The 24,392-nt window shown below is 47.5% G+C and overlaps 1 protein-coding gene across 1 annotated transcript in view; it reads left to right on the top strand.

Annotated features, from left to right (window-relative positions):
* sptbn5 (spectrin, beta, non-erythrocytic 5) overlaps window positions 1-24,392 on the top strand; it is a 247,248-nt gene that overhangs the window by 125,088 nt on the left and 97,768 nt on the right. The window contains exons 38-39 of the mRNA XM_087990163.1: window positions 20,727-20,882; window positions 23,522-23,713. Coding sequence (XP_087846289.1) covers window positions 20,727-20,882; window positions 23,522-23,713 — 348 coding nt within the window. The remainder of the gene's footprint in view (window positions 1-20,726; window positions 20,883-23,521; window positions 23,714-24,392) is intronic.

The following is a 24,392-nucleotide window of genomic DNA, read 5'->3' as shown; positions in this document are numbered from 1 at the left end:
GTTAGAGGGTCAGTACTGAGGGAGTGTTGCACTGTTAGAGGGTCAGTACTGAGGGAGTGCTGCACTGTAACTGGGTCAGTACTGAGGGTGTGCTGCACTGTTGGAGGATCAGTACTGAGGGTGTGCTGCACTGTCGGAGGATCAGTACTGAGGGAGTGCTGCACTGTAAGAGGATCTGTACTGAGGGTGAGCTGCACTGTAAGAGGCTCAGTACTGAGGGAGTGCTGCACTGTTAGAGGGTCAGTGCTGAGGGAGTGCTGTACTGTCAGAGGGTCAGTACTGAGGGAGTGTTGCACTGTAAGAAGGTCAGTACTGAGGTAGTGCTGCAGTGTAAGAGGGTCAGTACTGAGGGAGTGCTGCACTGTCGGAGGGTTAGTACTGAGGGAGTGCTGCTCTGTCAGAGGGTCAGTACTGAGGGAGTGCTGCTCTGTCAGAGGGTCAGTACTGAGGGAGTGCTGTACTGTCGGAGGGTCAGTACTGAGGGAGTGCTACACTGTAAGAGGGTCAGTACTGAGGGAGTGCTGTACTGTCAGAGGGTCAGTACTGAGGGTGTGCTGCACTGTCAGAGGATCAGTACTGAGGGAGTGCTGCACTGTCAGAGGGTCAGTACTGAGGGAGCACTGCACTGTTGGAGGGTCAGTACTGAGGGTGAGCTGCAATGTAAGAGGGTCAGTACTGAGGGAGTGCTGCACTGTCGGAGGGTCAGTACTGAGGGAGTGCAGCACTGTCAGAGGGTCAGTACTGAGGGAGTGCTGCACTGTCAGAGGGTCAGTACTGAGGGAGTGCTGCACTGTCAGAGGGTCAGTACTAAGCGTGTGCTGCACTGTCAGAGGATCAGTACTGAGGGAGTGCTGCACTGTCAGAGGGTCAGTACTGAGGGAGTGCTGCACTGTCAGAGGGTCAATACTGAGGGAGTGCTACTCTGTCAGAGGGTCAGTAATGTGAGAGTGCTGCACTGTCGGAGGGTCAGTACTGAGGGATTGCTGCTCTGTAAGAGGGTCAGTACTCAGGGAGTGCTGCACTGTCGGAGGGTCAGTTCTGAGGGAGTGCTGCACTGTAAGAGGATCTGTACTGAGGGTGAGCTGCACTGTAAGAGGCTCAGTACTGAGGGAGTGCTGCAATGTTAGAGGGTCAGTGCTGAGGGAGTGTTGCACTGTTAGAGGGTCAGTACTGAGGGAGTGCTGCACTGTCAGTGGGTCAGTACTGAGGGAGTGCTGCACTGTTGGGGGGTCACTACTGAGGGAGTGCTGTACTGTCAGAGGGTCAGTACTGAGGGAGTGTTGCACTGTAAGAAGGTCAGTACTGAGGTAGTGCTGCAGTGTAAGTGGGTCAGTACTGAGGGAGTGCTGCACTGTCGGAGGGTTAGTACTGAGGGAGTGCTGCTCTGTCAGAGGGTCAGTACTGAGGGAGTGCTGCTCTGTCAGAGGGTCAGTACTGAGGGAGTGCTGTACTGTCGGAGGGTCAGTACTGAGGGAGTGCTACACTGTAAGAGGGTCTGTACTGAGGGAGTGCAGCACTGTCAGAGGGTCTGTACTGAGGGAGTGCAGCACTGTCAGAGGGTCAGTACTGAGGGAGTGCTGCACTGTCAGAGGGTCAGTACTGAGGGAGTGCTGCACTGTAAGAGAGTCAGGACTGAAGGTGAGCTGCACTGTAAGAGGGTCAGTACCGAGGGAGTGCTGCACTGTTGGAGGGTCAGTACTGAGGGAGTGCTGGACTGTAAGGTGGTCAGTACTGAGGGAGTGCTGTACTGTCAGAGGGTCAGTACTGAGGGAGTGCAGCTCTGTCTGAGGGTCAGTACTGAGGGAGAGCTGCACTGTCAGAGGGTCAGTACTGAGGGAGTGCTGCACTGTAGGAGGGTCACTATTGAGGGAGAGCTGCACTGTAAGATGGTCAGTACTGAGGGAGTGCTGCACCGTAAGAGGGTCTGTACAGAGGAAGTGCTGCTCTGTCAGAGTGTCAGTACTGAGGGAGTGCTGCACTGTCAGAGGGTCAGTACTGAGGGAGTGCTTCACTGTAAGAGGGTCAGTGCTGAGGGAGTGCTGCACTGTAGGAGGGTCACTATTGAGGGAGTGCTGCACTGTCAGAGGGTCAGTACTGAGGGAGTGCTGCACTGTCAGAGGGTCAGTACTGAGGGAGTGCTGCACTGTCAGTGGGCCAGTACTGAGGGAGTGCTGCAGTGTCGGAGGGTCAGTACTGAGGGAGTGCTGCTCTGTCGGAGTGTCAGTACTGAGGGAGTGCTGCACTGTAGGAGGGTCACTATTGAGGGAGTGCTGCACTGCACGATGGTCAGTACTGAGGGAGTGCTGCCCCGTAAGAGGGTCTGTACAGAGGGAGTGCTGCTCTGTCAGAGTGTCAGTACTGAGGGAGTGCTGCACTGTCAGAGGGTCAGTACTGAGGGAGTGCTGCACTGTCGGAGGGTCTGTACTGAGGGTGTGCTGCACTGTCAGAGGGTCAGTATTGAGGGAGTGCAGCACTGTCAGAGGGTCAATACTGAGGGAGTGCTACTCTGTCAGAGGGTCAGTAATGTGAGAGTGCTGCACTGTCGGAGGGTCAGTACTGAGGGATTGCTGCTCTGTAAGAGGGTCAGTACTCAGGGAGTGCTGCACTGTCGGAGGGTCAGTTCTAAGGGAGTGCTGCACTGTAAGAGGATCTGTACTGAGGGTGAGCTGCACTGTAAGAGGCTCAGTACTGAGGGAGTGCTGCAATGTTAGAGGGTCAGTGCTGAGGGAGTGTTGCACTGTTAGAGGGTCAGTACTGAGGGAGTGCTGCACTGTAAGTGGGTCAGTACTGAGGGTGTGCTGCACTGTCGGAGGATCAGTACTGAGGGTGTGCTGCACTGTCGGAGGATCAGTACTGAGGGAGTGCTGCACTGTCAGTGGGTCAGTACTGAGGGAGTGCTGCACTGTTGGGGGGTCACTACTGAGGGAGTGCTGTACTGTCAGAGGGTCAGTACTGAGGGAGTGTTGCACTGTAAGAAGGTCAGTACTGAGGTAGTGCTGCAGTGTAAGTGGGTCAGTACTGAGGGAGTGCTGCACTGTCGGAGGGTTAGTACTGAGGGAGTGCTGCTCTGTCAGAGGGTCAGTACTGAGGGAGTGCTGCTCTGTCAGAGGGTCAGTACTGAGGGAGTGCTGTACTGTCGGAGGGTCAGTACTGAGGGAGTGCTACACTGTAAGAGGGTCTGTACTGAGGGAGTGCAGCACTGTCAGAGGGTCAGTACTGAGGGTGTGCTGCACTGTCAGAGGATCAGTACTGAGGGAGTGCTGCACTGTCAGAGGGTCAGTACTGAGGGAGCACTGCACTGTTGGAGGGTCAGTACTGAGGGTGAGCTGCACTGTAAGAGGGTCAGTACTGAGGGAGTGCTGCACTGTAAGAGGGTCAGTACTGAGTCTTTGCTGCACTGTCAGAGGGTCAGTACTGAGGGTGTGCTGCACTGTCAGAGGATCTGTACTGAGGGAGTGCTGCACTGTTGGAGGGTCAGTACTGAGGGAGTGCTGCACTGTCAGAGGGTCAGTACTGAGGGAGTGCTGCACTGTTGGAGAGTCAGTACTGAGGGAGTACTGACCCTGTCAGAGGGTCAGTACTGAGGGAGTGCTGCACTGTAAGAGGGTCAGTACTGAGGGAGTGCTGCACTGTAAGAGGGTCTGTACTGAGGGAATGCTGCACTGTAAGAGGGTCAGTACTGAGGTAGTGCTGCACTGTCGGAGGGTCAGTACTGAGGGAGTGTTGTATGTCAGAGGGTCAGTACTGAGGAAGTGCTGCACTGTCAGAGTGTCAGTACTGAGGGGGTGCTGCACTGTTGGAGGTTCAGTACTGAGGGAGTGCTGCTCTGTTGAAAGTGCTTCAGGTGAGATCTTGAACTGCCATATCTGCCTTGGGTCAATCCCAGTGCACTATTTTGAAGAGCATCAGGAGATTTCTTCATGACATCCAGGTCACTGTATGTTCCTGAATCAACACCATGAAACCACACTAACTGGTCATAATCTCACCACATGTTGTGGGTGTATTCTGTGTGTAAACTGACTGCTGGATTTTCTACATGACAGCAGTGTCTACACTTAAGAAGTCTCTCACGAGCTGTGAAATGCTGTGAGACATACATCAGTTGTGAAAGGTGCTGTATGATCGCAGGTCTTCCTGCTTTTACCTTTTAAAATGTGAACCGATAGAGCAGAAACTCTACACTGAGTGGACAAGTCCATATGATATAGGAGCAGAATTAGGCCATTCAGCCCATTATGTGTGCTCTGCCGTTCGATCATGGCTGATATGTTTCCAAACCCTATGCTGTTGCCACACCCTGTAACCCTTTGTTCCCTGACTAATCAAACTCGACAATCCAGCTGGACCAATTATGGGCTTTTCATTCAGGTCCGTGTTAGCCAGTCTTTATGTAAGAGGCATTTTAATAACAATATTCACAATCTCAGGATGCCCTGAAAACACTTTGCAACCAATTTCTTTTCCTTTCCCTTAAATCCATGTGGGCTCTTTGCCTCGGTGTCTCCTTGTGGTTGGATTTTCCACATTCTGACCGTGCTTTGGTGTCTTCTGAACTCCCAATCAGTTTATTAGATTTTCTTTGCACCAATCACCAAGAAACCTCCGACAGCAACTTCCCAACCTGCGAAGCTCAAGGACAGCAGATACATACACCCACCACCTTCCAAACCCACAACCATCTGGAAGGACAAGGACAGCAGATACATGGGAACAACACCCCTGCAAGTTCCCCTCTAAACCACTCACCATCCTGACTTGAAAATATATTGCAGTTCTTTCACTGTTGCTGTGTCAAAATCCTGGAGCTCCCTCCCTAAGGGCTGCCACTGTTCAAGATGGCAGCTCCCCACGCAGACTGATGGAGGAGTTGAGTGTTATCAAGAGTTGGTGCAAATGTGAAGTTAAGGCCACAAAGAGATCAGATTGATCATGATCTAAGTTGCTGGCAGAGCAGGCTCTAAGGGCTGAATGGCCTCCTTCTCCCAACTTGTATATTTATATTTACCACCATTACTTTCTCAAAGGTAGTTACAGATGGCCAATAAATTCTGTCATAGCCAGCCGCACCTATATCCCCATGAATGAAAAAGAATTGAACATCCCTTTAGTTAGAGAAACATTCTGCCTTCATTGACCTTGTCAAACCCTTTCATGACCTTAAAGACTTCTGGAGAAACGAATCACAGCCTCTTAGTCTTCTCTGTTAGTCTTTAGCCGCTCGGTGAGGGAAGTTATCAATGAAACTTTGCATTGGAGGAGAGAATTCTGGCTGCACAGCCCTTAGTCTGAGCCAATGCAGCTGATTGAGAGCAGATGTAGTTGCTGGACGAGGCCACAGCTTCTCCTGAGCTCATTCTGGCTGCAAGTGATGGGAGACGGTCATGCCTCGTGAATGAGATCATGGCTCAGACCAGAACAAAGGATTCCTGCAGGCTGTCTGAATGGTGCATACAGTGTCAGAACCCTGGGCAGCCAAAAGGCAGGCATCTGCAAGAGAGCTTTACGGGCAAGTGTGTCACACTCACATTCACCTTCGCAGCTAACAGAGCTGATAGCTCAGTCCCAATCTATCATGTCAGTAGGTATCACGGATTCTGCTCAAATGGAGCTGCAGTGAGAATTGCTAGAAGGAGTGCAAATGGGACAGAGGCTCCAATCTCTCAACACAGTATGTCAGCATTTAAGGGAAATGGTTGGTGGTGTGGGTGGTTTGAATTGCTCCAGTTAGTGTATATGAAAAAACATTACACTTCAAGTTAATGTGATGTTACTTAGCAAGCGTGTTGTCTGTGTTGCTACGCTAGAGACCGAACCTCACTGAGGGTGGGCTCCTTCAGTGCAAAATGTGTTGAATTGTGAGGCTGATGTTGGAGCAGATTTTGTACATAATGTGTGCCTGCAGAAGTATGTGTATAAGTGTTTAACCGTGTGTGTGTGTGTGTGTGCATGTGTGTGTCTGTGTGCTCGCTCGTGCACCCTGCGACTGCCTCGATGATTGTATTGAAGGGATTGAGGGGAAACTGCTCATATTTCTACTTGCCTGATGGAGAGAACAGATGGTCTAATGAGAACAGTACAGCAGGGGCTTCCTGTTCCTCAAACAGTAAGAAACTTAATTCATTACTAGCCCATAGAAACAGGATTGATGAGAGTTAGCCTGAAAGCATTGAACTGCTGCTTGATGGGAAGTGTACCCACTCCCAACAAGAACAGTATGGCCTCAGTGAGGAGGGAACGCCTTTCTACCCTTCCTCATCACTGTTACCCCACCCACAGCTCATTACACACAACCTATTAACAGCAGAAATGACACAACAGATGAATAACAGACCCATACACTCCCCATCACAGAAATGCAAGCACACACATAAACATGGACCCAATGTTCCCCATCACAAAACCACAGACCCCTACATTCCCAATCACAGAAACAAAGACCCCATATTCACATCAAAGAAATACACATCCAACATTCCACGTCATAGAAACACAGACCCCACACTCTCAATCACAGAAATACATACACCACACTCCCCATCGCAGAATCATAGACAACACCCTCCCCATCACAGAAACACAGACCCCACACTCCCCATCACCGAAACACAGACACCGCACACCCCATCACAGAAATACAGACACCGCACATCCCATCACAGAAATACAGACACCACACTCCTCATCACAGAAACACATACACAACATTCCCCAACACCAAAACACAGACACCACACTCCCCACCACAGAAACACAGACACCACATCCACCATCACAGAAACAGACACCACACTCCCCATCACAGAAACACATATTCAACATTCCACGTCACAGAGACACAGACACCGCACACCCCATCACAGAAACACAGATCCCACACTCCCCATCACAGAAACACAGACCCCACACTCCCCATCACAGAAACAAAGACACCACACTCACCATCACAGAAACACATACCCAACATTCCACATCACAGAAACACAGACACCGCACTCCCCATCACAGGAACACAGACCCCACATTCCCCATCACAGACACACAGACCCCACACTCACCATCACAGAAACACAGACACCACACTCACCATCACAGAAATACAGACACCACACTCACCATCACAGAAAGACATACCCAACATTCCACATCACAGAGACACAGACACCACACTCCCCACCACAGAAACACAGACACCACACTCCCCATCACAGAAACACATATCCAACATTCCACGTCACAGAGACACAGACACCGCACACCCCATCACAGAAACACAGACCCCACACTCCCCATCACAGAAACACAGACCCCACACTTCCCATCACAGAAACACAGACACCACACTCACCATCACAGAAACACATACCCAACATTCCACATCACAGAAACACAGACACCGCACTCCCCATCACAGGAACACAGACCCCACATTCCCCATCACAGACACACAGACCCCACACTCCCCATCACAGACACACAGACCCCACACTCACCATCACAGAAACACAGACACCACACTCACCATCACAGAAATACAGACACCACACTCACCATCACAGAAAGACATACCCAACATTCCACATCACAGAGACACAGACACCACACTCCCCACCACAGAAACACAGACACCACACTCCCCATCACAGAAACACATATCCAACATTCCACGTCACAGAGACACAGACACCGCACTCCCCATCACAGGAACACAGACCCCACACTCCCCATCACAGAAACACAGACCCCACACTCCCCATCACAGACACACAGACCCTACACTCCCCATCACAGAAACGCAGACCCCACACTCCCCATCACAGAAACACAGACCCAACATTCGACATCACAGAAACACAGACACCGCACTCCCCATCACAGGAACACAGACCCCACATTCCCCATCACAGACACACAGACCCCACACTCCCCATCACAGACACACAGACCCCACACTCCCCATCACAGACACACAGACCCCACACTCCCCATCACAGACACACAGACACTGCACTCCCCATCACAGAAACACAGACCCCACACTCCCCATCACAGAAATGCAATCACCACGTGTGATGATGCTGCTCCTTTAACAAGGTTAGGTTGTCCTTGGGTTTTTTTGAGACTGTCAAAACACATAGATTCAGACTCTGGACCGCATTCAATCCATCACAATTTGGACCTCTCACTCTATCAAGGACAGGTTCTGGGCCTCCACCATTGCCAAACCCTAACGACCCAAAGCCTTATCTCCTACCATGAGACCCTGCAACCACACAGAATCAATGTGGATTTCAACAGTTTCCTCATTTCCCCTCCCCACACCTTATCCCAGTCCCAAGACTCCAACTCGTTACTGCCCTCTTGACCTGTCCATTTTCCTTCCCATCTATCCGCTCCATTCTCCTCTCCAACCTATCACCTTCCCCCCCCAACCTTCATCTACCAATCACATTCCCAGCTACCTTCCCCCCAGCCTCACCAACCCCCATTTTTTTCGCAGCTACCCACCTACCTGCCCCCCCTCACCCTCCAGCCCATAAGCCTCATGCCTAAAAAAAGGCTTATGCCCGAAACGTCGATTCTCCTGCTCCTTGTCCTTCTCCAGCACTCTCAACTCTGATCTCCAGCATCTGCAGTCCTGACTTTCTCCTTCTAGATTCTGATGAGTCCGGTTTGGATGGGCTTTAGGGCCAATCTGATTGTAGCTAGCAGATACTGCTTCGGGCAAAAAAAGGCTTTCAAGTTTTTTTTATGAAAACACTTGTACAATGAAAGGAAAGTGGCCAGTTCTCCCAGCTCTGCTCTTCACTTGCTTGGCTTGGTTTGGTTTTAGCAGTCTGGCCGTTCAGAGCTGCTGGCCGGTTTAAGCTTGTGAATCTAAGGAAACAGCTACAGTGGAAGGGGGTTCCGTGCTGAATCTCTCTGCTATCTCTCTCTCCTGTAAGAAGAACCTGTGTCTGATTTTACCTTTTGCTGAGGGGTGTATATGGGGATCGTTGCAGGAATTTGGAACAGCATCATTAAGCTGAGATAGCCTGTTAGGTTTTCAGCTAGGTTATTCTATGTTCTGCTCTCTTTTGTTGGTGTTTCATTCGTTACTCTGCAAATACATTCTCTTTTGTTTAAAACAGCTGCATCACCCACCCCTGGAGCATCCACTGTACACCTGCTTAAAACAACTAGAAATGTTAGGGTCTGGAATACTTTCTTGAAATGGTTTGAGGGGATCTGGCCTGGTCAATAACACATGCTGAAAATGTGTTGCTGGAAAAGCGCAGCAGGTCAGGCAGCATCCAAGGAGCAGGAGAATCGATGTTTCGGGCATAAGCCCTGGCTTATGCCCGAAACGTCGATTCTCCTGTTCCTTGGATGCTGCCTGACCTGCTGCGCTTTTCCAGCAACACATTTTCAGCTCTGATCTCCAGCATCTGCAGCCCTCACTTTCTCACAATAACACATGCTCTCCATCACAGAAACACACACCCATGCTCCCCATCATAGAAACACAAACCCATGCTCCCCATCATAGAAACACAGACCCATGCTCCCCATCACAGAAACACAGACCCATGCTCCCCGTCACAGAAACACAGATGCCATGCTCCCCATCACAGAAACACAGATGCCATGCTCCCCATCACAGAAACACAGATGCCATGCTCCCCATCACAGAAACACAGATGCCATGCTACCCATCACAGAAACATAGACCCATGCTCTCCATCACAGAAACGTAGACCCATGCTCCCCATCACAGGAACATAGACCCATGCACCGCATCACAGAAACATAGACCCATGCTCCCCATCACAGAAACATAGACCCATGCTCCCCATCACAGAAACACAGACCCATGCTCCCCATCACAGAAACATAGACCCATGCTCCCCATCACAGAAACACAGACCCATGCACCGCGTCACAGAAACATAGACCCATGCTCCCCATCACAGAAACATAGACCCATGCTCCCCATCACAGAAACATAGACCCATGCTCCCCATCACAGAAACATAGACCCATGCTCCCCATCACAGAAACATAGACCCATGCTCCCCATCACAGAAACATAGACCCATGCACCGCGTCACAGAAACATAGACCCATGCTCCCCATCACAGAAACACAGCTGCCAGGCTCCCAATCACAGAAACACAGATGCCATGCTCCCCATCACAGATACACAAACCTATGCTCCTCGTCACAGAAACATAGACCCATGCTCCCCATCACAGAAACATAGACCCATGCTCCCCATCACAGAAACACAGACCCATGCACCCCATCCCAGAAACACAGACCCACGCTCCCCATCACAGAAACATAGATCCACACTCCCCATCACAGAAACACAGATGCCATACTCCCCATCACAGAAACACAGATGCCATGCTCCCCATCACAGAAAGACAGACTCATGCTCCCCATCACAGCAACACAGACCCACACTCCCCATCACAGAAACACAGATGCCATGCTCCCCATCACAGAAACACAGACCCATGCTCCCCATCACAGAAACACAGACCCATACTCACCATCACAGAAACACAGATGGCATGCTCTCCATCACAGAAACACAGACCCATGCTCCCCATCACAAAAACACAGATGGCATGCTCTCCATCATAGAAACACAGACCCATGCTCCCCATCACAGAAACACAGACCCATGCTCCCCATCACAAAACACAGACACATGCTCCCCATCACAGAAACACAGACCCATGCTCCCCATCACGGAAACACAGACCCATGCTCCCCATCACAGAAATACAGACCCATGCTCCCCATCACAGAAATACAGACCCATGCTCCCCATCACAGAAACATAGACCCATTCTCCCCATCACAGAAACACAGACACCATGCTCCCTGTCACAGAAACACATGCTCCCCGTCACAGAAACACAGACCCATGCTCCCCATCACAGAAACACAGATGCCATGCTCCCCATAACAGAAACACAGACCCATGCACCCCATCACAGAAACACAGACCCATGCTCCCCGTCACAGAAACACTGGCACATGCTCCCCATCACAGAAACACAGATGCCATGCTCCCCATCACAGAAACACAGACCCCATGCTCCCTGTCACAGAAACACATGCTCCCCATCACAGAAACACAGACCCCATGATCCCCGTCACAGAAACATAGACCCATGCTCCCCATCACAGAAACATAGACCCATGCTCCCCATCACAGAAACATAGACCCATGCACCGCGTCACAGAAACATAGACCCATGCTCCCCATCACAGAAACACAGCTGCCAGGCTCCCAATCACAGAAACACAGATGCCATGCTCCCCATCACAGAAACACAAACCTATGCTCCTCGTCACAGAAACATAGACCCATGCTCCCCATCACAGAAACATAGACCCATGCTCCCCATCACAGAAACACAGACCCATGCACCCCATCCCAGAAACACAGACCCACGCTCCCCATCACAGAAACATAGATCCACACTCCCCATCACAGAAACACAGATGCCATACTCCCCATCACAGAAACACACACCCATGCTCCCCATCACAGAAACACAGATGCCATGCTCCCCATCACAGAAACACACACCCATGCTCCCCATCACAGAAACACAGACCCACACTCCCCATCAGAGAAACACAGATGCCATGCTCCCCATCACAGAAACACAGACCCAGTTCCCCATCACAGAAACATAGAACCACACTCCCAATCACAGAAACACAGATGCCATGCTCCCCATCACAGAAACACAGACCCATGCTCCCCATCACAGAAACACAGACCCACGCTCCCCATCACAGAAACACAGATGGCATGCTCTCCATCACAGAAACACAGACCCATGCTCCCCATCACAAAACACAGACACATGCTCCCCATCACAGAAACACGGATGCCATGCTCCCCATCACAGAAACACAGACCCATGCTCCCCATCACAGAAACATAGACCCATTCTCCCCATCACAGAAACACAGACACCATGCTCCCTGTCACAGAAACACATGCTCCCCGTCACTGAAATACAGACCCATGCTCCCCATCACAGAAACACAGATGCCATGCTCCCCATAACAGAAACACAGACCCATGCACCCCATCACAGAAACACAGACCCATGCTCCCCGTCACAGAAACACTGGCACATGCTCCCCATCACAGAAACACAGATGCCATGCTCCCCATCACAGAAACACAGACCCCATGCTCCCTGTCACAGAAACACATGCTCCCCATCACAGAAACACAGACCCCATGCTCCCCGTCACAGAAACACAGACCCATGCTCCCCATCACAGAAACACAGATGCCATGCTCCACATCACAGAAACACAGACCCATGCACCCCATCACAGAAACATAGACCCATGCACCCCATCACAGAAACACAGATGCTATGCTCCCCATCACAGAAACACAGACCCATGCTCCACATCACAGAAACATAGACCCATGCTCCCCATCACAGAAACATAGACCCATGCTCCCCATCACAGAAACACTGGCACCTCCTCCCCATCACAGAAACACAGACCCATGCTCCCCATCACAGAAACACAGACCCATGCTCCCCATCACAGAAATACAGACCCATGCTCCCCGTCACAGAAACATAGACCCATGCTCCCCATCACAGAAACACAGATGCCATGCTCCCCATCACAGAAACACAGACCCATGCTCCCCATCACAGAAATACATACCCTTGCTCCCCATCACAGAAACATAGACCCATGCTCCCCATCACAGAAACACAGGCCCCATGCTCCCTGTCATAGAAACACACGCTCCCCATCACAGAAACACAGACCCATGCTCCCCATCACAGAAACACAGACCTATGCTCACCATCACAGAAACACAGATGCCATGCTCCCAATCACACAAACACAGACCCATGCTTCCCATCACAGAAACACAGACCCATGCTCCCTGTCACAGAAACACATGCTCCATATCACAGAAATACAGACCCCATGCTCCCCGTCACAGAAACACAATCCCTGCTCTCCCCATGACAGAAATGCAGACCCCACTGTCCCCATCATTGAAACACAGACTCTATACTCCCATCACAGATGAATACCTTTTCCTAATCTAAATGTATTTATGTTTTAAAAGATACAAAGTTAATCAGGTTTCCTTGAGTTAAAGGACAGGTCAGTTTGTTAGCTACTGAACACAGGAACAGATAATTGGACTATACAGAGATACGTGGATTAAAGATGTGTATTGAGTAAAAAGATAACAGTTTAAAAATGATACAAATCTGACTTTGGACTCCATGAAGAGTAGATAATGGATTGTTGCAGACATTAAGTTGACTGGTGGTAAATTGGTTGATTTTGAGACTTGTGGCTCTTTAAGTGAGTTGGCAGGGTTTTGTCCTGTTTTAATTTCATCTCAGGAGTGTCTAATGGCTGTTCACAAACTGTAGACTTTAAAGAAGACTAGCTAAAACAGCATAACCCCAGCTGACACACATAGACCACGAGTCACCGTTACTTTTTAACCCTTGTTTTATATATTCCCAGAAGTTGAAATGCAGAGATGACTGCTGTTTGAAACATAACCCGGAGGAAGTTATCATCCCCTTATTATCTCTGTAGCCACAGAAGATCTGTATGCAGTTTGTTTTGAGTTGCATCTCTCCGTTTGAAGGGTTGCTCTTTGAAGTGTCCTTGGCACCTTTTGAGGTGTGACATTCCAGGGTTCCTCTTGAGACTGCCACTGAGTTTATTATCCACAGACATCTTTAGACTGTAAGTCCTCCTTTAAAAATCACATGTCGCAATTATGTGTCCATAAGCAGTTTGGGCTTATGATCATCATCTTGACAATATCAGGGTAAGTGTCAGTTGTGAAAAGATATTGTAACAGGGTTAGGGTCACTGCAGGACATTGCTGTTTCTTTTATTGTAATAACTGCTGGTGGTGAGGGAGGTGAATGGTATGTGGGCATTCCTGGCAAGAGGATTTAAGTTCAGGAACAGAGATATCTTGCTGCCTTTGGATAGAGCCTCGGTGAGACCACATCTGGAGTATACTGCAGTTTTCGTCTCTTTATCTGAGGAACAATGCTCTTGCTAAAGAGGGAGTGCAAAGAAGGCTTATCAGACTGATTCCTGAGATGGCAGGATTGTTGTATGAAGAGAGACTGCAGCAGTCAGGACTGTGTTCAGTGGAGTTTAGAAGCATGAGGGATTTCTCATAGAAACCTGAAAAACTCTAACAGGATGAGACAGGTTAGATGCAGGAAGGTTGTTCCCTATGACCAGGGAGTCCAGAAGCAGGGGTCATAGGTTAAGGATATGGGTAGGCTATTTCGGACTGAGCTGAGGAAAATGTCTTCACCCAGCGTTGTAGAATTCACCAACACTGAAAGTATTTGAGGCCAAAAGGTTAAACATTTTCAAAAAGGTGTTAGATCTAATTCTTCGGGCTAAAAGGGTCAAAGGAGGAAAGCAGAAACAAGGTACTGAGTTGGATGATCAGCCATGATCAAAACTGAACAGTAGAGCAGGCTTGAAGGGCTGAATGGCCTACTCCTGCTCCTGGTTTCAATTTTCACATGTTTCTAATAAACCCCATGTGTGAGATTGTATTGAATAATTATGCCACACATAAAGAGCTGACTAAAACTCCATGCTTTCCTTGGCATGGTCTGAAGCTGGTAATATCCCTTGTGCTGGAAAGCAGGCAGCTCCAGTGTCAGTGACAGGGTGGGGGGAGGGGGCTTAACTTTGATCCCAACAACGATACAAGAAAATGTTTCCATTCTCTAACAGCATCGGCAAAGCTTCCAATTGCGAATGAAAACACAGAGTGTGTCTCTGTCTGCCCAGGTCTGGATCAAGTGCTCCCTGTTTCCATGAGAACAGGGATCAGGTGATGTGTCCCAGCATTTGGAAGTGATGTCAGCTCAGCTGAGTTAGCGGTGGGTCTCGTCTTTGGGAAGGAAGGTCAGGAGATTAAATCGCATTCATGACCTTACAGGCCAGGCAAACACTCCCCACCAGGTAGCAGTGAGGTGGAACCGCCCCACTTCTCTAGTCATAGAGATGTATAGTATGGAAACAGACCCTTCGTCCGTGCCGACCAGAAGCCCCACCTTAATGTAGTCCCATTTGCCAGCACTTGGCCCATATCCCCCTAAACCCTTCCCATTCATATAACCATCCAGATGCCTTTTAAATGTTGTAATTGTACCAGCTTCCACCCCTTCCTCTGGCAGCTCATTCCATCCACGCACCACCCTCTGCATAAAAAAGTTGCCCCTTAGGTCCCTTTCATATCTTTCCCCTCTCACCCTAAACCTATGCCCTCTAGTTCTGGAATAGCCCACCCCAGGGAAAAGACTTTGGCCATTTACCCTATCATGCCCCTCATGATTTTGTAAACCTCTATAAGATCACCCCTCAGCCTCCGATGCTCCAGGGAAAACAGCCCCAGCCTATTCAGCCTCTCCCTATACCTCAAACTGTCCAACCCTGGCAACATCCTTGTAAATTTTTTCTGAACCCTTTCATGTTTCACAACATCTTTCCGACAGGAAGTCCTGTATTCTGTGTCAAATATCATTCTGCTCAAGACAGATCAACATTGACATCTCCAACCCATCAATAACATCTAAAAACCATTCAATTAGGCATTAATCACTGACTCCTGACATCTTTCTCAACTTCAAAATAATGACCATAGGGAGCTTTTTTTGGTACAGTGGTAATGTCTCTATCTTCAATTCAGGAGGCCTGTGTTCAAGACCCACCTGCTCCAGAGGTGTATAATAAATAACAGCTGTATTGGAAATGCAGCCTAAGGGAATTCTGCACCATAAAAGGGTCAGAATTGATGGAGTGCTGAACTATCGGAGGGTCAGTGTTGAGGGAGTACTGCACTGTAGGAGTGTTAGAACTGAGGGAGTGCTGCATTGTAAGAGGGTCAAAACTGAGGGAGTGCTGCACTCTCAAAGGGTCAGTGTTGAGGGAGTGTTGCGCTATCAGAGGATCAGAACTGAGGAAGTGTTGCACTGTCAGGGGGTCAGTACTGAGAGAACACTGCGCTGTGGAGGATCAGTACTGAGGGAGTGTTGCACTGTCAGTACTGAGGGAGTGCTGATGTTATGTTGCACTTTTAGGCAGCAGGTATGAGGGAATGCTCCACTATTGAAATCCTCAATTATTGCCCTCTCTGATTTATATCTGCAACTGTAGTCAGAAGTAATCTAAAGTTCCGTCTCCCATTGCTCCCACACCCTCATTGTGTCATATTCCATTTCTCTGTACTCTAACATGAAACAGTAACATAATGTGAAACAATAATGGAGTACAAGGGACTGCAAGTAGTGTCCCAGCCAGAGTTACAGCTTCAGGAGGGGAGAGTGTGACTGGGGGAGGATAGCGGTGGTGTTATTAACCATGGACTAGTAACCCAGAGGCTCAGGTTAATTTCCTTGGAACATAGCTTCTAACCCCCCTCATGACAGCTGGAATTTCCATTTAATATTTCTGGATTTATTTGCATTCATATGAATCCAGTCTCCGTGACGGTGACCCTGACACTATCGTAAAATGTTGTAAAAGGCCATCGAGTTCATGAATGTCCGATGGGGAAGGAAATCTACCATCTCTACTTGGTCTGGCATCCATGTGACCCCAGACCCACAGCAATGTGTTTGATTCTTGACCATCTTCTGAAAAGGCCAAGCAAGGCACTCAGTTCATGGCAGTTGGGATGGGTGTCAATGATGCCATGTAGAAATAAATCATATTTTTCCAGAGGGGTCCAGTCAGGAGACTGCAGCAATACGTTTCATTGTTGTGGTTCTGTTCGCCGAGCTGGGAATTTGTGTTGCAGACGTTTCGTCCCCTGTCTAGGTGACATCCTCATTGCTTGGGAGCCTCCTGTGAAGCGCTTTTGTGATCTTTCCTCCGGCATTTGTAGTGGTTTGAATCTGCCGCTTCCGGTTGTCAGTTCCAGCTGTCCGTTGCAGTGGCCAGTATATTGGGTCCAGGTGGATGTGCTTATTGATTGAATCTGTGGATGAGTGCCATGCCTCTAGGAATTCCCTGGCTGTTCTCTGTTTGGCATGTCCTATAATAGTAGTGTTGTCCCAGTCAAATTCATGTTGCTTGTCATCTGCGTGTGTGGCTACTCAGGATAGCTGGTCGTGTAGTTTCGTGGCTAGTTGGTGTTCATGGATGTGGACCGTTAGCTGTCTTCCTGTTTGTCCTACGTAGTGTTTTGTGCAGTCCTTGCATGGGATTTTGTACACTACATTGGTTTTGCTCATGCTGGGTATCGGGTCCTTCGTTCTGGTGAGTTGTTGTCTGAGAGTGGCTGTTGGTTTGTGTACTGTTATGAGTCCTAGTGACCGCAGTAGTCTGGCTGTCAGTTCGGAAATGCTCTTGATTTATGGTAGTGTGACTAGTCCTTTGGGTTGCAGCATGTCCTCGTTCCGTTGTCTTTCCCTTAGGCATCTGTTGATGAAATTGCGCGGGTGTTCGTTTTTGGCGAATACATTGTATAGGTGTTCTTCTTCCTCTTTTTGCAGTTCTGGTGTACTGCAGTATGTTGTGGCCCTTTTGAATAGTGTCTTGATGCAACTTCTTTTGTGTGTGTTGGGGTGGTTGCTTTCATAGTTCAACTTTGGATTTCAAACTTTTTCATTTGTAGAGGGAGGGTGATGAGAGGGACAGGCTGATGTTGATCCCAGGGGTGAGGCCCAACAGAGCCTGAGTCAGCAGCACTCCCCATTGTACAGTCAGCATTTCACTGAGCTCCATTCGATTATCACCAGAAATAATGGTTTCCCATTTCCACAGTCTCTTTCACAACCTCAGGACTTCCCAAATTGCTTTACAACCAACAAACTCAATTCATGCCTGACACTTTTGGTTAGGAAATACAGCAGGCCATTTGCACAGAGCAAGATCTCACAATGAGCAAGAAGATAATGGCCAGATTCTTGGCTTTGATGGGGTTGAACAAGAGATAAATGTTGCCAAGACACTAGGAGCACTCCAAGATTAATGCCATAGGATCATCTCCACTCACTGGCCTCAACCTTCCATCCCTGCCTTCATATCTTCCAAATGTGACTCTTGCCTCATGTAACTCTCAATCTCCCTTTTCCTCAAATTTCAACCCACCTTGGATCTCTCTCTCTCTCTCAGTTCATCTCTGTTGACCTATGGAGGCCTCTGGCCTGCCAATTTTTGATCATTGTTTTCAAGCCCTTCCAGGTCCTCACTCTAGCTCTGCAACCTCCTCCAGCCCGTCCAAGATAGCTGAACTCCTCTAATTCTGGCCTTTTCAGCATCCCTGCTTTATCCACTTATCCATTGGGGTGTGTTGCTCAGGCCCTTAGCTCTAGAATTCCCCTCCCACAAAACTCTCCACTTTATTTCTGTCCTTTGAGAGGCATCTTGAAACTGCGCCTTTGACCAAGCTTTCAGACCCCTGTCCCCATGAAAGTGGATGAACTATCTGTAACTTTTAGAGTTTAGATTTCAAACTAGTGGTTACTTTTATGAAGGGAATTTTTTTAAAAATCGAGGTCAGACAGCACCTCTGAAATAGTAACCAATCTAGCTTGTGTCAGAGAACAAGGTGGGGGTTTGGAATTTTAATGCAACGTTTCTGTGTGAGATTTATGACATATTCCCCTTCTTTATTTACTCATTGTTACCATTGATCGCAACAGGGTTGATTTAAAAATGATTCCTTCCCTTTCACCCAAACCCAAATGACCTTGCGTTTTAAAACAAGCCACTAGACTTTCTTGAGTTAAGAAAGAGTGAGTTTATTAATTACCGAACATGAGGAGAATTCGTAGTGCAATACACATACACACAGATTAGAAATGAGAGCTGAGTCCAAAAAATAAAGTTTTTTTTTAAAACAATGATATATGGATTAATCTCTGAATTGTACCCAAAGAGAGGATAATTTAATGTTGTGGCTGTTGCACTGGGGGTTAACAGTCAATGTCAAGTTTCTTAGTTTTAGATTGGTTGAGACTCTGTCGTTCTGATTCCTTTTGACCGTGATTGAACCTCAGAAGTCATGATGACCTGTAATGTAGGGGTGACTAGGAGATAGTTCCTTGACTCTGACTTTCACAGCACACTGACACGGTGGCACAGTGGTTAGCACTGCTGCCTCACAGCGCCAGAGACCCGGGTTCAATTCCCGCCTCAGGCGACTGACTGTGTGGAGTTTGCACGTTCTCCCCGTGTCTGCGTGGGTTTCCTCCAGGTGCTCCGGTTTCCTCCCACAGTCCAAGGATGTGCAGGTCAGGTGAATTGGTGAATGCTAAATTGCACGTAGTGTTAGGTAAGGGGTACATGTAGGATGGGTTGCGCTTCGGTGGGGCGGTGTGGACTTGTTGGGCCGAAGGGCCTGTTTCCACACTGTAAGTAATCTAATCTAATCTAATCTAATTCAAACTCAGGCCAATCTGCACAGATATCTTAGCCTACTGGCATGTAGAAGAATCTCAATCCTGCTAGTGCTCTTCAGTAGAGTTGAAACTGACTTTTTATGACCTATGCTCACTTATTCTTCAAACAGTAAAAGACAAAATATGTTTGCAGTTGGGACAAAATCTTCAGAGGATGGCTTGCTACTGAAGGAGGAGTGAAGGTGTCATCTATCCTGTTATCTTCATAATCACAAGGAACCGTGCTCTGTTTTGACTTGGCTTTTCCCTCTTTAAACAATTGCTGTTTTAAGTCTTATTTGCGTTTTTAGATGTAACATTCCAGGAGCATTTGTATCTCTCTCTCTCTCTCTCTCTCGGTAAAAACAAGGACTGCAGATGCTAGAGTCTAGACTACTTGATTAGATTACTTACTGACAGTGTGGAAACAGGCCCTTCGGCCCAATAAGTCCACACCGACCCGCCGAAGCGTAACCCATCCAGACTCATTCCCCTACATTTACCCCTTCACCTAACACTATGGGCAATTTACATGGCCAATTCACCTTTCTAGTTTAGAGTGGTGCTGGAAAAGCACAGCAGGTCAGGCAGCAACTCTCCACCCTCTCTCTCTCTCTGTCTCCAGATCTGCAACTTAATTTACTTCTGCAGCCATTTTTATCTTTAAAAAAGAACACATTTTTGGAATTACAGGTTAAAAATGTCCACGCTACTTTAGGCTGATAACCTGCATTCAAGGTAGGAGCAAGTTTTCTCTCCTTAGAGGAGTGCAGACCAGTTCAGGGAAAACACAGTCACCACAATAGAAACGTTTAGTTTGTCTAAATGATAAGCCAGGAGAGTTTGATTAGTAAACTTTACAGTAGGTTATTAAACACTGAGAAAATTGAAGCCCTCAGTTTTGTGAATATTCATCTGAGAAGACTCCACAGTCACATGAAAGAAACTGGGGAGAATCAGTTCAGTACAATTTAGATTTGATATAGAGGGATAATTTCTCTGGGATTGAATCTCTATAACAAATGGTAGTACAGACTGAAGCTTGGTTTTGCTCTGTTCTTTAAGACTTTCCTTACTGTGTTCTTGCTTATTATTTTAGTTATTTTCTCTGTATAGTAAACTTCTGTTCTGTTGTTAAATAAAATCTGCATTTCTGTGAATGTGTTTCAATGACTGACCACCATGTGAAAAAAAAATGGAAAAAGTTTCATTCTGGGATCTGACTACTCCAGTGTCTCCTCAGCTGAGATGTTAACAATGTTCTGTTCCTCTTTGCAGGAGGAAAGCTGGATCAGTGAAAGGATGAAGAAGTTAAAAGACAATTCTTCTGCAGATGTTAGTGACCTGCAAGCCAAGCTGAAGCTGCTACAGAAACACCAGGCCTTTGAGGCAGAAATCCTGGCCCATCAGGCCATCATTACGAGTGTTACTGAGGTAAAGGTTACATATCCTTTCTCTGTATCAGCGAGACACCAGCTTAGGCCCAGTGCAGTGAGATCTGCTTGCTGAGTTGCTGGTCTTCCACAGTTTAGTCCTTATGACACTCTCACCCTAACCCCCTAAACCCTATCTATCCTTCAAACACATTTCTGTTCAGCCCACTGGCTCAGTCTGGTCCCAGTCTCAAGGGAGTGAATCCAATTCAATTCACTCCAGCTTCTACTTGTATATATGTTTAAAGAATAGTTTAACAAACCACCCATCACCCAGGCTTTCTTTCTATCTTTAGCTTCTCAGGAGGGCATTGCTGCTTTCCCTGTTATGCTTCATTTTGTTTATGTCCCGGTATTTGCTGTCCCATGCATTATTTCTGTCATGCTGCAGAGCACCTCCTGTGCAATATCTCCTTGTTGACGGTAGCACATGGACCTCTCAGTCAAAGGGTCAGCGGTTCAAAGCTCTCTCCAGAGTCAAGAGTGCAGAATACACTGAGGAAGTGCTGCCTTTCACATGAAATGATGAGGGTAATCTCAAGTTGATATGAAAGTCCACAGTACTTTAGGGTTCTAACCTGCAATCAAGTACAGTTCTAATTTAAAAAAAATATGTAATTTCAATATTCTCTAAAGATAGAAAGCACTATTGAAAGACACATTTGAAGTGGAGACACGCGTTCTCTCAGAATATCAAGGGGGTTCTGCCTGATGTCAATGAGTTAGAGCCAGCCTTTTTATTGTCACATAGCAGAGTCAGCACATGACATTGCAGAAAGGAATTAACACTTCCAAGTCAAATATTAGCTAATTGGACCATGATCCATGTGTTATTCATTTCTTCCAATTCAGCACAGGGAGGTCATAGAGTCATACAGCATGGAAAAACACCTTTCAGTCCAACCAGTCCATCCTGACCATAATTCCAAACTAAACTAGTCCCACCTGCCTGCTTCTGGTCCATATCCCTCCCAACCTTTCCTCTTCATGTACTTATTGAAATGTCTTTTAAACATTGTAATTATGCCCACATCAACCATTTTCTCAGGAAGTTCATTCCATACGCGGACCACCCTCTGTGTAAAAAGATTTGCCCCTCACGTCTTTTTTAAATTTTTCTCCTCTCACCTTGAAAAAAATGTGCCCCCAATCTTAAAATTACTTATCCTTGGAAAAAGACACCTATCATTAACCCTATCGATACCTCTTATGATTTTATAAACTTCTATAAGGTCACCTCTCAACCCTCAATGCTCCATGGAAAAAGTCCTAACTTATCCAGCATCTCCCTATAACTCCAGCCTTCCATTTCTGGCAACATCCTGGTAAATCTAAAGCAAGAAAGATGCGGATGCTATAAATATGAAACAAAAATAGAGATTGCTGGAAAAGCTCAGCCAGTCTGGCAGCATCTGTGGAGAGAAACCAGAGTTAACGTTTCGGGTCGGGTGGCCCTTCCTCAGCACTCTCCACAGCTGCTGCCAGACCTGCTGAGTTTTTCCAGCAATCTCTACCCTGCTAAATCTTCTGGCTGCTGGCTAAGGAAACCTATTTTCCACTTCTGTCGCTGACAGTTTACATCATTTTAATTCTAACAAAGTGCCACACATTTAACTCAATGAAGTCCAAACATATTTGTCCACAGTATATGGGCACCTCTTGGTCTTATTCAGCATCCTGCAGAGGTATCCAGTTATTTTCACTCCCCCCACTTTCGAGAATAGCCTTCACCTGTTGCTACATTTATTAACTTGGTTCATTGATGACTTTACATATCACACCAATTGCTGATCTGGCCGCCAGGTTTCAGGTACTCATTAATTGCCAGCACTTCCCCAACCAGAGAGGTCTGTTTGCAGATTGGAATGCCTCCAACTCTGGCCTTTCTAAAACAATTCTGGTTACTGCAGCTTTAAAGCTCTTTCTTATTATCGAAGACAAAATCCTGTCGTTACAACAGTCTGCCTGCAAATGAATCAGCAAAATCATCTTTTGTATAGATTAATCCATTGCAACCTTATAGCTTCCCCGGTGACCCAGCCAAGCTGATCCCTCAACTGACATTTAAAAAACAAGTGTGTGATGTCGTAGTCATATAAACTAAGAAGGTAAGAATTAGAAACAGGCGAGGGCAATTCAGCCACTTGAGCCTGCTCTGCTATTTAAAACCATCATGGTTGACATCACCTTGGTCTCAAACCAACTTTCCTGCCCGTTCCACATAACCTGTCAACCCACTACAAATTAAAAACCAGCCAATTTCCTTCTCATAGTTCCACCATCCACAGATTCATGGCCCTTTGAGAGAAGTGACTTCTCTTCTTCTCTGCTTTAAATCTGTCCCGCAATCCTAAAACCATATCTCTCGTTCTAGATTGGACCATGAGGGGTGTCGTGCACTCCATATCTTTTTGTGGGAGCATGCGTGCATAATGGTAACAATTCCATAACAATTCTAAAATGCAGGATTGGCTGAAAAGAGGTTTGTGACTTTCCCAAGTAAATGTAAGACTTTTCCTTGGGCCGGTACCTCCCACCCCTACCTTCTGCATTGCTGGTGTGTGCTGTGGATTATTATCCTCGCAGAGAGGTGTATAGTTTGAGGATGTCCACCTGACTGTGTCCCTTTAAATTTTACAGACGGGTGAGCTGCTGCTGAATGGACAGCACCCTAACTCCAGTGAGATCCGGCGAAGTATGAGGGTGCTGCTGGAACACTGGGAGCAACTGAAGACTGCGGTGGCTGCACGTGGGAAAATGCTGGAGGACAACCGGGATTTCCTGGAGTTCCTGCAGAAAGTCGATCAGATTGAGGCATGGATCAGGGAGAAGGTAGGAATGCTGGCAGATTACTCCACAACACACTACTGGTTTTCCTGGACCCCAGAGTCTTCCAGTTAGCTCAATGGAAATTGGGCACTGCCTTTTTTTGTCCCAATTTGGGGACATGACTTCCAATAACATCTTTTAATGAGAAAGTTGTGACACCCCTGCCTTACATTGACTCTCGTAAGGCATCTACTAGCGAGCATTTGGTACTGTTGAATGTTTGAAGAGCTCACCTCGTTCCAACCATTTTGACAGATTTCCCAAACTAGCTTTATGTATCCATATTTGGTTAAGTATTATTCTGTGCTTATTAGTGAAAGCTCCCCTTTATGTATACCGTGGCCATTTGAGAAGTCAGTGGTGCCAGTGAGTAATGGTACAAAATTACAGTAAGACGGACAGAAGGAGTTTATTTAGTTACTTCAGGAGACAGGGTTAATATCCCTCTTGCTAACTCTGAGATCAAGGCCTGGTGGCACACTGGCGTCCCTGCAACCTCAGATGGAGCGTTTGCCCATTCACCCACCAGGGTTGGAATAGAGCCAAAATGTCCATGTTCTGAGAAGATCCTCTTGTCCTAGTTCCTTATGAATAATTCCATTTAATCTGTTGTTTATGGATTGAATTGATTGTGCGTTGCTATCAAGCAGATATTTCGCTGATTGTGTTTCCTAACTCTGCG

Source organism: Chiloscyllium plagiosum, unplaced genomic scaffold, assembly GCF_037043375.1.
Source record: "Chiloscyllium plagiosum isolate Xiang-an unplaced genomic scaffold, Cpla_swu_hap1 HiC_scaffold_8, whole genome shotgun sequence".
Taxonomy (NCBI): domain Eukaryota; kingdom Metazoa; phylum Chordata; class Chondrichthyes; order Orectolobiformes; family Hemiscylliidae; genus Chiloscyllium; species Chiloscyllium plagiosum.
The sequence above is the reverse complement of the archived record's forward strand: the minus strand, read 5'-3'. Positions and strand labels throughout refer to the sequence as shown.